At 36.1% G+C, this 13773-nt stretch overlaps 1 protein-coding gene across 6 annotated transcripts in view; it reads right to left on the bottom strand.

Moving 5' to 3' along the window:
• Positions 1-13773, bottom strand: part of PTPRM (protein tyrosine phosphatase receptor type M) — an 883942-nt gene that overhangs the window by 352783 nt on the left and 517386 nt on the right. For all 6 annotated transcript variants that reach the window (XM_090285792.1, XM_090285794.1, XM_090285793.1 and 3 more), the window contains exons 10-11: positions 13413-13614; positions 10629-10731 (exon numbers count right to left, since the gene is read on the bottom strand). In XM_090285792.1, coding sequence (XP_090141918.1) covers positions 10629-10731; positions 13413-13614 — 305 coding nt within the window. The remainder of the gene's footprint in view (positions 1-10628; positions 10732-13412; positions 13615-13773) is intronic.

The raw sequence follows: 13773 nt of genomic DNA, 5'->3' as shown, positions 1-13773 counted from the left end.
TGAGCGAATAGAGCAATGAATCTGCATCAAATTTTGTATTAAGCTTGAACATTCCTCCACAAAAGCTATTAGGATGATTCAGAAGGCTGCAGCTATGGGCAACTGGTGATTGGCAGCTTCACCATGACAACGTGTGCACTCATGCATCATGTCTCATGCAGAATTTTTTGGTGAAACATCAAATCACCCAGGTGACTCAGCCACCCTGCCCAGATTTGGCACCCTAAAACTTCTGACTTTTCCCAGAACTAAAACCACCTTTGAAAGGGAAGAAATATTGTACCATCAATGAGATTCAGGAAAATATGACGGGGCAGCTGATGGCAAGTGGGAGAACTGTGTGAGGTCTCAAGGTGTCTACTTTGAAGGGGACTGAGGCATCATTGTCCTGTGTACAGTGTGTCTTGTATCTTGCATCTTCTTCAATAAATGTCTCTATTTTTCATATTACATGGTTGGATACCTTCTGGACAGACCTCATATATATTTGTAAGCACTGGTTGAGAAAATGTTCTGCTGCAGAGATGATATAAAAAAGAGTTTATTACATGATGATGCCCTCAACCATAAGTAGGATCAAGAAGCAGTGTAACCTGAGGCAAGTGGCCAGATCCTCTCTGAGTTGTTCCTTGGCCCTCAAATGCTGTGCCTCTAAGCAGCACAGTGGGTTAGCTTTCCCTACCTTCCCTACTTTACCAGTCTCTTAGAACTTGTAATCTTTCCTCATATACATATATATATACATACATACATATATATATACACATACATATATATACACATATATATATAATTTTAACATTTTAAAAAAGTGAAATGAGGCACCTACATAGTCAAATCAGTTAGTATTTGTGAAATATTCCAAGACCTCTCCCAAAGGCTTTCAGTCTTAGCTTGGAACACCCCTGGAAATGTATCCCTTAAATTCCCTGGAATCAATAATTGTGATTAGGATTTTCTCTCAGCAGTCCCTGAGAGGAAATGGCATAGCAGCTTTGAAAGTCATAAGGCAATATGTTGTTAAGTTCAGGCATTTGCAACTTCTTGGTGCACCAAGTTTAAAATGGAAACTACTTTGAAATTATTCCACTGTTAACATTTACAGAGAGATGGTGGAGGAGTAGGGAAGCTTGTAGTTTCCTCTTTTAATGGAAAATTAACTTGTATATCCACCTTCCTCTCTCTGATGAATGGTGTCTGGGTTGCTAGTCAGTGTGAAGGGGGAATGCACAGTACTACCTGCTTGACCTCTAGGGAGGCAGTTGTGAATAATGTATGGCTGCTATTATAAAATGACACTCAAGAGAGTTCATGTAATCTCTAGTTCCAATTTCAGATATTTATCTTTTCAGCAACAAGCGTGGGTTCCTTTGGGCATGGTAGGAATGAGAGATAGTATGATCAAAAAGTTGGTTCTTCCGTGGTCAAGAATTAGCCACAAGCATCCACTGACTTCACTGGTGGCATTCCTTAAGGAGCTGAGAGAAGCATTTGCACTCTGACTTTCAATAAATGAACACCCTGACACATCCATTCAATAGGAACTACATACATACCCCAACACACAGGATAATCATGACAAAAGTGACTAGCACAGGATCAAGGCAAAGCAGTTAGGGTAATACAGTAAAAGGAAGATAGAAACAGAGAAAGATCCAGATGGTTCTTTTGAGCAAGAGGGACTAATAATGCCACATATTTACTGCTAATGAAAACTTGGATTTAAAAATATTCATACAATTTATGATTTCAAATAAATTATCAGAGCCATTGATAAGTTAATTTTCAATTTCTAGTGTTCTAGTATTCACTTTAAAGGTACTTGAAACAGTTAATATCTCTAATCATTTTAATTAGTAAATACATTCTCTTTTTTTCTTCATAAAGGAATAAGTGGTTTTGATTTCTCTAAATCCTGCTTCTAATGAAAATTAGCACTTGGAATTTACAAGACCCCTTTTCCTCATGCCCTAAGAGTTAGCTACATCTTAACTGGGCCCAATGGAAAGGAAAAAAAGGAAGGAAACCTGGAGGCTCCATCCTGTGCCCTGCCTGCTCGGATCCATCCTGCATTGCTGCTGCTGTGCTGTGAACTTCCTTACATTTTTTTCTTACCTAAATCCTTGGAATGGCTTATTCACTGCCATAACAAGCTCCTCTGCATTCCCAGCGCTTAGAGCAGTGCTCAGACCCTTCTGAGTATCTAGTAAATGTAATCCTAGCAACTCCATGACATAATATGGTATTTTCCCTGCTTTGGAAAGGTGAGGAACCTAAGGCTCAGAGATGTTAAGAAATCTGTAATGGTCACATAGCTGGCGGTTGAGAGAGCTAGAATTGAAACAAGGGTTTAACTCCAAAGAGGATGTTCCATTCCTGTATCAAGTTATGTCCATGGGAGGGTCTGGATAAAAGAAGGTGAAGAGATTAGCTAAAGAACATATATACATGGCCCATGGACACAGACAACAGTGTGGTGATGGGCAGGGGAGGGGGCTGGATGGAGGTAGGAAAAGAGGGAGGAAATGGGGATCATCTGTACTAGTGTTAACAATAAAAATAAAAAATAAAATAATTTAAAAAAGAAATAAAGTCAGATCTACATATTATGTTACCCAGAGTAATTATCTGAATATTAGAATAGTTTCCTTCAAAGAATGTATCAAAAAAGTAAAAGTGATTCTGCATGTCTAAAAGGCTACGTGTGACACTGACCTGATTATTAATTACTGATAGATTCAGGGGTTTCTAATTAATTTAGAGCAGAGCACTGTTTAGATCTGGAATTTACACATCAAGTTCTAATTTCTTTCATTTGGGACCTCTTTCTTTGTCTCTGCATTTTGGCTGCTTCCCTGTTTTTGTTTTCATGTATTAGGTAGACCTGCTACATCTCCCAGACTTGGTAGAGTGGCCTTGTGCAACAGGTGTCCTGTAAGGCCCAATGGTGCAGCCTCACCAGTCACCTGAGCTGTGTGCTCCAGGTGCACCCCTCTGTGGGCTGTGTGCACTATTCTGTTGTTTTTGAGGCTTGATTGCTGTTGGTGTCACCAGGAGGGATTAATCCCCAAGCCAATTAACTGGGAGGATCAGCTATGACTTCAGTGGAGGAGCTGCTGTGCTGGATTTGAGCCTATGGAGCAGGACTTGTTTTCGTAGGGCTTTGGTGTTCACTGAGTCCACCCCTTGAGTGTGTGGCTCATGGTAGTGGCAGGGTTGTAATCCAGTGAGGTCTGAAGCTGTCCACCAGGTGCATTGGTCTGGGACTTCTCTGGAGGTGCAAGGTCAGCCACTCCCTGTACCCTGCCTGGGGCCACCTGGCACAATCTACAGAGAAATCTGCAGAGGCTGCTACATGTGCTGGACCTGAAGGCATCCAGGAGAGGCCAAGCTACAAAGCAAGACTGGCTGCTGCTAGTAATGGCCTGGGGTCACTTAGCAAGAAGTATGGGTTATACAGAGGCCAGATGCTGCATGTTTGAAATATTTTAGGAAAGGTCAAGAGAGATTTTAGAAAAGTCTGAAACATGAGCCAAGATAAGCCTTTAGTATGGAAAAGCCACTGGAAACACCTTGGTAGGCCCCCAAGTTTGGTGGGGAGGGGTCCTAGGGGAAGTGCAAACAGAGATAGCCAGGTTAATGGTGACTCAGATATGGTGCCTGCCTGCCATCTTTGTTGGGGAAGGGCTCATCAAAGGAGCAATGGCTTCTGCCAGCACTTCTGTCTGGGAGAAAGCTGCTCCCTCTCCCCAGCTTTTGCCAATGTCAGACAATTCAGTTCCTTCCTGTGTGTTCCTGGTGCCTTTAGAGCTGCTATCTCAGTGTTGGAGCTCAGAGGAAGTGAATCAAAGTAAGTCCATGTGTGGGCCCTTTAAGAGAAACTGCCTGGGACTTCAGAAGCCCTTAAGCTCACTAATCCTCAATTTCCACTGGTTTGTAGAGTCAGAAGTTCTGGGGCCTTTTCTTCCCAGCACTGGAACCCTGGGCATGGGGGCCCAATGTGAGGCTGAGACCCCATGATCCTTAGGGGGGACGCGTGCAGCTGAGATATCCCTCCCAATTTTTATTTGAAACCTGCAGGTGTGAGTCCAGCTCATTCTACACCTCTGACCCTACTACTAGTGTCAGTGTGGCTCCTTATTTATTATTGTAATTTTCTAGTTGTAGGACTTCCATTCAGCTAGATTTTAGGTCGTTCTGAATGATGGTTGTTTTGTAGTTTAGTCGTAATTCTGATAAGGCTGTGAGAGGATGCAAGTGTCATGTTTACCCACACTGCCATCGTGATTAGGAAGTCTACAACTAATCTTTTAAAAGAATTGTTTTACAGAATTGAGGACCGCAGAAAGTTCATTACCTGTTTATAATATCAGTTCCTAAAAACTTGGAAATGCACAAGGAAAGGTATCCAGATAAATCAAAATTTAAAATGCACTGATGATATAATTTATAGGAATTTTATTTATGATTTTATTGATAAAAATAATTTTAAAATCCTTTATTTTTATGTAAAATTAATTTTTCATGATAATATATTTGAATAAAATAATAAAATGAGACATACAAAGGAAAAGTTAGAGGACTAGAAGTGGTCCTTTTAAAAGAAACAACATAAACTACCTACTGACACAGCCTGAAGAATGTTACACAAGAAAAAAAAACTTGTATTCAGTATGTGCGAAGCATGGTTTGAAGTGTTTTTAAACATGTTACCTCACTAAGTGAAATAAGCCAGGCAGCGAAAGACGCAATACTGTATGATCTCACCTACAATAGGAACTTAATGAACAAAATAAACAAAGGAGCAAATAGACCTGGAGGTATGGAAACAAGGAACAGACTGACAGTGACCAGAGGGGTTGGGGGTGGGGTGGAGTGGGGAGAAGGAGGAAAAGAAGAGGAAGGGTCTAGTCAAGGAACATGTATAAGTGACCCATGGATATGGACAATAGGGTAGGGATTGACTGTGGGAGCTGGGGTGGGTTGGGGTGGGCAGGGCAGTGGAGAGCAATGGGGGAAAAACTGGGACAACTTAATAGAACAACAATAAAAAAAGAGAAAAAAATATCACCTCATATAGTTTTCATAAGAACTCTATAATGCTGATATGCTCAAAGGCTCCTTGCATGAAGCAGAAGAGAACGGTATGTCCAAGAAGGTAGTGTTAATGGAATGAACGTGTTTTCCCTTGGACTTACAGGTGGTAGACAATATAAAAGATTGCTGCTGATTTTTAAAAAGTGGTCCAAACTTCATAACATCAAACTTCCAAAACATATTCAATCATAAGCCAACAGTTACAATCCCTAATATAGGAAACTTCTTAAACCAAAATGTATGATTATCTCTACCTTCCATTAACAATTATGATCTCTTTCCCAGCTTTTATTGCAAAAGATTTGTTTCACTGTCCCATCTGAGGTGAAACATTTCACAGACATCCTGATTCCCAGTCTCATGCTGCGTCTTTTTAACTAAAACTGCTGTGTGACAACCAGCTAGGTACATGTGTGCAGGCTGATGGCTCACAAGGAGAATAAGTTACACTTACCAAATAGCTCCTGGATTGAATAAAACATTTCTAGGAAGTGTAACAGATTACCTTAAGCAAATACAATTGCTTTACTGACTGTTTATCCTCACTGGAATGAAAACTTGTCCTTCACCTTGTTCTAAGAATACAGCATGGATTTTCAAAGGACAAAGTTTGATAATGAGATAATATAGTTTCCTCTAGTACATTTCTAATTGTCTTGTTACAAAAACATTTGATGAGTAGTTTGAGTAAATCAAGTATTAGAAGTTAATATATGCTCACATTTTCCTAGTTAACTACACAAGGCAAAGCAGAATAAGGAAAAAAAATGACAGGAGTAAATGAAAATAGACATTTGCAAAGTCTATCACAACAGAAGTCAAGGTAAAATTCATTTAATAAAAATATGGACACATCATATAAAATAATTCTTGATTTATATATAAACCTGAAGTTATTATAGGAGACAAGTCTTTTAAAAATATTTAAGTGTTTTAGATGAATAAAATATTTATGTTTGCCACAGTAGGAAATATTTCCTATCTCATTTGAAATCTTACTTAACTATAACACAACCTTATAAAAGTAAGGGAAAATACTTCTTCCATTCCTTATGTACTCATTTCTTCCCTATTCATAATGTAGTAAGGTTCCTATTTGCTGCCCTAATTCTCAACTACACAAACTATTCACAGATTGCTTTTTAAATATAACCATTGAGGAAACAAGTATTTGGCTGCGAGGCCAACCATAGTATAACAAGTTACCAACGACAATAAAAGCACAACATTAAAATAACTGGGGTTACCTTTTTATTAGAAAAACAATGAAGTGGCTGCCATAAATTAAAGTTATCCACATATTTAGGCACTGATTTTAATGTTTGGGTTGTTGATGTGATTATTGCTCACTTTCTATCCCCATGGACAGACAACTGTAATAAATGCTTTCCCCATTTAATAATATCTCCTGAATTTAAATAAAAAAATAAAAACTTAATCTTTTAACATTTCATTGAAATATCAGAATATTTAATTAATCAGCATAATCAAGTACTGAGTTTTAATTAAGAAAACATGCAGCTCTCCAAAACATTTATGAACAAATTGAAGCAACAATGTTGGTAGATCTAAAATGAGAGTCATTTGAAAACACCATCACCTAAGGCTCAAAAATGTGATTTAAGTCTCAAGCTTATAGACCATTAGAAGGTATAATACATTATTAATGAGAGATATTGCAGACAGTAGAATATATATATATATATATATATATATATATATATATATATAAAGAATAAATTCACAGAGAGAATTTTTGTTGGATAAAGTTTGTGTAAAACTCATTCTTTATTTAAAGCTGTTCTTTTACTGACAAATTACAAGGATTTTCAGGGTTATGTATACATGTAATGAACAGTGGAGAGAAGAGAGAAAAAAGAGGTGATTCTAAATGAGTAAAATAAAATGAAGCTTTTACCTGTCTTATTAAAGAAAAAATAAATGAACCTATGAACAGATATTAAAATTCTGTCCTAGCTGTTTGTTTACCAGTTGGAATGATGGAATTCTCCCTGGCCACCTTAAAATTCAAATAATTTTATGTGACAGAGTTGATGTGTTGATCAATAAAAAATAACAATCATTTACATTGAGAGTTTAGTCAATTTCAAGAATCTGCATTAACCAAGTTGAGTGCACTGTGAATCAATACACAACCACCTTACTTAGTGAAGTGCATAAATAAAGTACAACTGAATTTTCAACACCAATGAATATGTATTAAAGAAAAATCAAATCATTTGAAAGAATGGGTTTTGGAAATCACAGAGCAGTATTTTTTAACACAAAAAAACTGTAAAAAAAAAAAAATTCAAGAAAGCAAACAGATGTTTGCTTCCATTTCTGCTCTTTCTTCTAATATTTATCTTACCATTTGGGAAAAGCTTTCTTGTATCGCAGTTTGATTACATGTGCATTGTGCAAACTTCCACATGTGTTCAAGTGTTTTAATACACATATGGCACTATATTTTAGGTCTCTATGATTCCCTAATCAGAGTTCTTATTGCTCTAATCACCAAATGAATTTGAAAATTTTCATATACCTTATTTAGTTTGAAAGTATTATGGACTTTTTATTTCTAAACTAGTCTTTCTAGACATATTGGTCTTCCATTGATTCAACAGATAATTAGTCCCATTATGTTGTACTATAATAATTAATTCCTTGAAGAGAATACAGGATGTGGCAAAAGTAGGTTTGCAGTTGTGAGTACATGGAACACAGTTACTATAAAGCTACTCCTATAATCATAACCTACAAACCTCTTTCCATACAAACAACTATAAATCTACATTTGCCCTACCCTGTATTTACTTTTCTGCAAAAAAATCTTTTGACAGATGAGATTGAGATAATTTACTCTCTCAAATTTGTGTAATAAAATTTACCCATTTAAAACAAGCATCTTTCCAGCAAAGGTGGTGTTTCTGGTGGATTTCCCTGCAATGCTTACTGAAGTGTCCCACAAGAAATGAAATCGAGTCTAGCATTATGGATTTAAATAATGAACATATGTGTAAATTTATTAATTTCAAGATGCTAACTTTGTGGATGAAAGTATAAAAAAGGCAGAATACAAAGTGACCCTGTCAAATTCAAGGAGTGTTTTGCTAATAACAAGATGATGTTTAGTTAAAGCTGACCAGTGCTGAGCCTGGAACATAGGGCATTATGACAATTGTGAAGGAGGATGAGACAACCGAAACTGAAATCTTAGCAGAGGTAGAGAGTTAGACCTGATGAAATGATGTAAGACTTGTGCTGGAAGCTAGGCATTTTGGACACTGACAAGCACCTGAATCTGTATTTTTATAGACATAAGAATAAGAAGTCTAAGGATATCTATAATTAATGAACTAGTAAGGCTTCAAAGTCACCAAAAACAACTAGAAAGGTTTTAATGAAAACAACAATAAAATCATGCTGTAGCAACACATATGATAGAAAATATGAACAGTAGTTTGAAGTGCAAGTCGCAGTTTAAGAAGATAAGGGAAGGGGGACTGGGAAGAGGAGTAATGTGGATTGCCCAAAGGAATGTTATTTGAAAACTTAGAAAGATCTATACAAAGATAAAAATTTGATGGAAAAGATTTGAAGGAACAATGCAATAAGAACATAAAAATGCGTAAAATTTTATATAAGAATAAAGTAGACTAGGGAGTAACTGACTACTGGAGGCACTGAATGTGAGTGGCCTCTACCCTTTCACTCATTGTCGTGCTTCTACTGTAGAATGCTGACTCCTGTTCTAATGGCTCATTACTGCTGAGTCTGGGCAACTGTTAAACTGGTCAGGGGGAAAAAAAAAAACATCTTCCCAAGGCCATGGTCAGAGCATCATTTTCATTTAGTAATAACTGAGCCTTCTGGAGTGAAAAAAGAATGACCCATAGTCAGGTACACTTGGGTCTTGAACAGCCATCTAATCTAATGAGTGTCATTCAGGTTAGTGCAACCCCTCAACACCACACACAAATCAACCTAAAGGTTCTGGGTGGTATTAATAGCAATACTTTCCTAACAGAAAGAAGATCTGAAATTTGGAATAGAGCTTTTACATACTTCATAGTGTTTTCACAAACTGCACTTATTGAATGTCAATCTTAAATCCTGTACATGAGCTAACATGCTGAGTCATCAGAGTATTGAAAATTGTTTCATATAATTTTGTAGATTTTTCAAATACAAAGTTAGTTCTGTGATTCCCCCCTAATTAGATTTCACTATCAACTAATGATATTTTATTTTTACTTTTGACTCTGTGGACTAAAACTTGTATATATCTTATCAGTGATAAAGAAGTCCAACTGATCACTGCATGATACTATAGTGATAATATGATAAAAAAAAAAAAAAAGCCAAGGTTCAAAAGGTTATTGAAATAAAATTCCACAAAAGAAACATGGAAATAAACCCTATATACCCTTAATTGTGAATGTAAATGCTTCCTTTGAGTATGTTATTGAAAGTAATATATTATTTTGAAGGGAATCAATTCTGATAGTACAGAATATCTAAATCCCTCTGAAACAACTAGAAATTTCATTTATATAGATTAATGAGCTTATGACAAGTTCATATTCAAGAGCTATTCAGGCATTCCTTTGCTCCTTTCTAGGAAGAATAAATTTATTTTATTCATTCACTGTAAAAGTTACACTTTGTAATTTCTTAGCTATATAAATCATCAGGGAATGAGAAATGAGACCTGCATGTTGGTAATAAACTTAAATCTACTGAAATAAAGGTTTCACAATGCTCTTTCCAATTGTCTATTGCAGCGATTTTCAACCTTTATCATCTCATGGCACACATAAACTAATTACTAAAACTCTGCAGCACACCAAAAATTGTATTTTTTTGCCGATCTGACAAGAAATAGGTATAATTTTGATTCATTCATACTAGGATGGCTATTGTTGTGTTGGCTGTTGTCATTTTTAAAAAACTTTACAATCTAAGGGAAAAGAGGTCAGTGCCCCTGACTAAATAGTTAGGTATGCATATTTTAAAAATTCTTGTGGGACACCTGTTGAAAATTGCTGGTCTATTTCTTGTTATTTAAAAGAATTATGCACCACATATTCAACTGAGAAATTAGGCAATTTATGAAAGTTAACACAACTTAAACCCAAGATACACAAACAAACAAATAAACAAAAGGTCCACTTAAAGAATAGAGCTCAGGATAAAAATGTCAGGTGCCCTTGGGTAACTAAATTGTAGCAAGCAATTTCCTTTGAGAAGTAAAGCCACTGCTCACCAGACTGGGGCTTTTGTTCCTTATCTTCAAAGAACAACCCACTTGCATTCAGAATTAAACTCTACACAATACCTGATCACTCCACATCAAAGCACTTTCCTTTTCCTCAGTCATTTCTTTTAATCTGAACTAATAAAGATATGGATATACATGCTGACTGAGGTTTGTAGCAAATCCTTAGAAAAACACAATCAAGAAATTAATCAATTTGATTTTAGTTTTCATCTCTCTAGAGCCAGCCCACCCCGTCTCTGCTCAGTACCTGACAGGTGCACCTCGACTGTGTGCAGGCTTCAGCGTGACTGTCACTGTATTGTCGGTTTGATTCAAAGGGGTCTCAAGTTCGTAAGTCGGCATAGAGGGTGCTGGAGAAAAATGCATAAGATGGGAGACTCATTATTTCTAGTTTATCTTTTCAGTTTTCTGCCTATTTTTCATTTATAAAGAACATTAAGAATGCAGTGCACTTAAACTGCAGCTATTACTGACCATGAGCAGACTTTGTGTATATAGCCTACACAAAATATAGGGGCCAACTGCTAAAATCAGTATATTTTGACTTCTTTGATCTCAGAGATCAAAGTTGGGAGAGAGCATGAGCAAGCCTTGTGAGGTGTTAGTAATATTCTGTTTTCGAGTTTCTGTTGGATTCTTGCTAAATGGGTGTAGTGAGCTTGTGAAAATCTGTTGAGCTGTACATTTATAATTTGTGTTCTTTTCTTCAAAAATATACTTTAAAGGCATATTTAAGAAATAATTACTAGAATCATAAAACTGAAGTTTATAGCTCTTGCATCTAAGTCAAGGTTTTTTGTTTACCAAAGATCCATCAGGAGATTTAAAGAGTATAGTAGGAGCCAGAGAGGCTTGTTTGAAATTAGTGATTATTGGTGGGCTCTCATGAAAAGCATGGAGTGGAAAAGATATGGGAATTGAAGTAAGAGAGTCATGGGTTTGACTTTCTGTTGTGCTTGGTTTTAACAAGCCTAAGAGCTTCAGCACATTATCTCAGGAGCTTTAGTTTACTCATCTTTCAAAATCAGAGAAATTATCCTCTAGGGTTATTACAGGAATTCAAAGCAATATACATAGAGAGTCTAGCAAATATAATTCTATAAATGTTAGTTATCTTCCCAATGTGAATCCTACTTCCAAGGGCATTTCCTGATATTCTTTGCTTTCTAGATTGTTAACTCTTATTATGAGAAAATAACAACAGAACTGTTTGGTAATTCTGTCATCACCATGGATAGGAGAAATTATTTCATAAAGGCTGGGATGTGGGAGGGCACAGGTTATAGCTACCTGATGAGAACATTAGCGATCATTTTTTACAAATATAGTTTTTTAAATCTCTTAGTATAAAAAGATTTTATGTAAATGATACGGTTTATATCACAGTTCCATTTATTAGATTTTCTCAGCATTAAAAATTAACTCCAATTCTATTAAAAATTAACTCAAATTCATAATACAGAATTACATTTTGTATAGAGAGTAGTTCTCTAAGATCCATGAAAATAGAAACTAGGGGCCCATCAATTATAATTTTTTTGAACTATAAAAATTACACAGTTATTCTTGATAAGTCTGCGTAGGCTAATTAAAATGTCAACCAGAAGTTTATTTACTAAAAATGATAAAAGTGAATTATTTTTCTAAAACAACACATCCTTTAAGATAATAATCTTTTGAAATGTGGTATTCATAGGGGAAAATTATAAAAAAAAGTGGGGGCTTGGAGTTACAGACATTGGTACATATTTCCTCTTTAAACCTCCATAGTAAATCCATGCACCAGATACTATCACCTTAATATACATCTGGAAGTAAGTTCGATTGATCAAAATCAGAGAGGAAGTACATGGGAAAATTATAACTAGAGCCCATACTTTCAGATTATAAGTCCAGTAGTTTTTCTACTCACTCATCTATAATTTATGTCATTTTTCTAACCTCCCAAGGCCTTCTTCCTCTCTTCCAGCTTTCCATATTGTTCTTATAACATAATGCTTTGTATCAAGAGTCAGATGTATATTAAACTCCAACTCAAATTTATGCTCATAAATACAATCTTATACAATGAAAACATTTCCTTTAAGTTACAATTGCTTGAAAACCAAATTCGAAGCCTTCCTTCCTCAAAGCCTAGTAGAACACTTACAGTTCTCTAGTTTTATTTCCTTTCCTTCATGTCCAAACAAAACTTATAAAACAAGGAATGAGGGATGATATATATAAATTTCAGGCTAAATGTTACATAGCTACTCCTGACTAAGTTAACCCCCTCATCCGCCCTTCTGCTCATTTACCCCCAACCAAAACAATCAAAGCCCAAACTCAAATATTTTCCCACTCATACCCAAAGGGGGGAAAATGGAAAAAGAAAATGCCTATAGAATGTGTTTAGTGCTGTTACATATCCCATACCAGATGGCAATCCATTTCCTCTAGTCTAAAGCACAAAGAAATTTTCTGCACAGTGCATTACGCCCAGAAATATTTCTCAAATTATATCTTTTGTTAGATGGTATAATTGAGTCTCTACAAGCAAAAAGCTAGAGGCCATAAGGGCCTGGTGCAACTCTTATTTTGTTGCCTGTCTCTTTAGAACATGAAACTACTAATGGTGAAGGTTCCAAAGAAGGCTGGCTAATCCTCTGGCACTGAACTCTGTAAAATGCTGTCTTTCTGTTGAGCACTCAATCATTTATAACTAATTACAAAGATTTTTTTCAGCACTGCTGCTCTGGTAATTTGGGATCATGAAGGGGATAAAAATGAGCAGAACAGAACCTTCTGCTCATGTCCAAATGCTGCAACGCAAATTGTTGAAAAAGTGGTTACTTTTTTAATACAGAAGGATCTTAAGCTTCCAAATTATAGATATTTGTAGTAATTTAATTCCATAATTCTGATATTCAGATATCCAACAGTATTCATCTGAATATAATGTGTAAGTTTGGATGAGCTTTGCATACTTCACAATGGGAATGAAAAAGTATAAAATTCCACTTCTGATAAAATACACAAGTCTGTAAAATACCTGATATTTTAGTGGTGAACTGATTTGTTGCTGGAGGTCCAAACCCCTTAGCTGTGCTAGCTCGGATGGTAAAGGAGTATGTTGTCCCCGGATACAGTCCAAAAAACAGAAAATGGGTTTCATTTCCCAGTTTTGAAACTCTTCCACTTTGATTAGATAAGTCTATTTCTGGGTCAAAGGAACTGACTGCTTTGTAGGTGATCTGCAAGAGAATAAGAATGTGATTAAACATCTGAAGCAGATAGTTCAAGATTACATCTTTATTCAATAAACCCTCCTGATATATGCACTTTATGATAAGCTCTCCTATTCACTCTGACTCTTCAAATCCTAGATCCAGTAAGGGACGGAGGAATTCAGA

The sequence above is a fragment of the Furipterus horrens genome, unplaced genomic scaffold (assembly GCF_987537825.1).
Source record: "Furipterus horrens unplaced genomic scaffold, mFurHor1.1.pri manual_scaffold_8, whole genome shotgun sequence".
Taxonomy (NCBI): Eukaryota; Metazoa; Chordata; class Mammalia; order Chiroptera; family Furipteridae; genus Furipterus; species Furipterus horrens.
The sequence above is the reverse complement of the archived record's forward strand: the minus strand, read 5'-3'. Positions and strand labels throughout refer to the sequence as shown.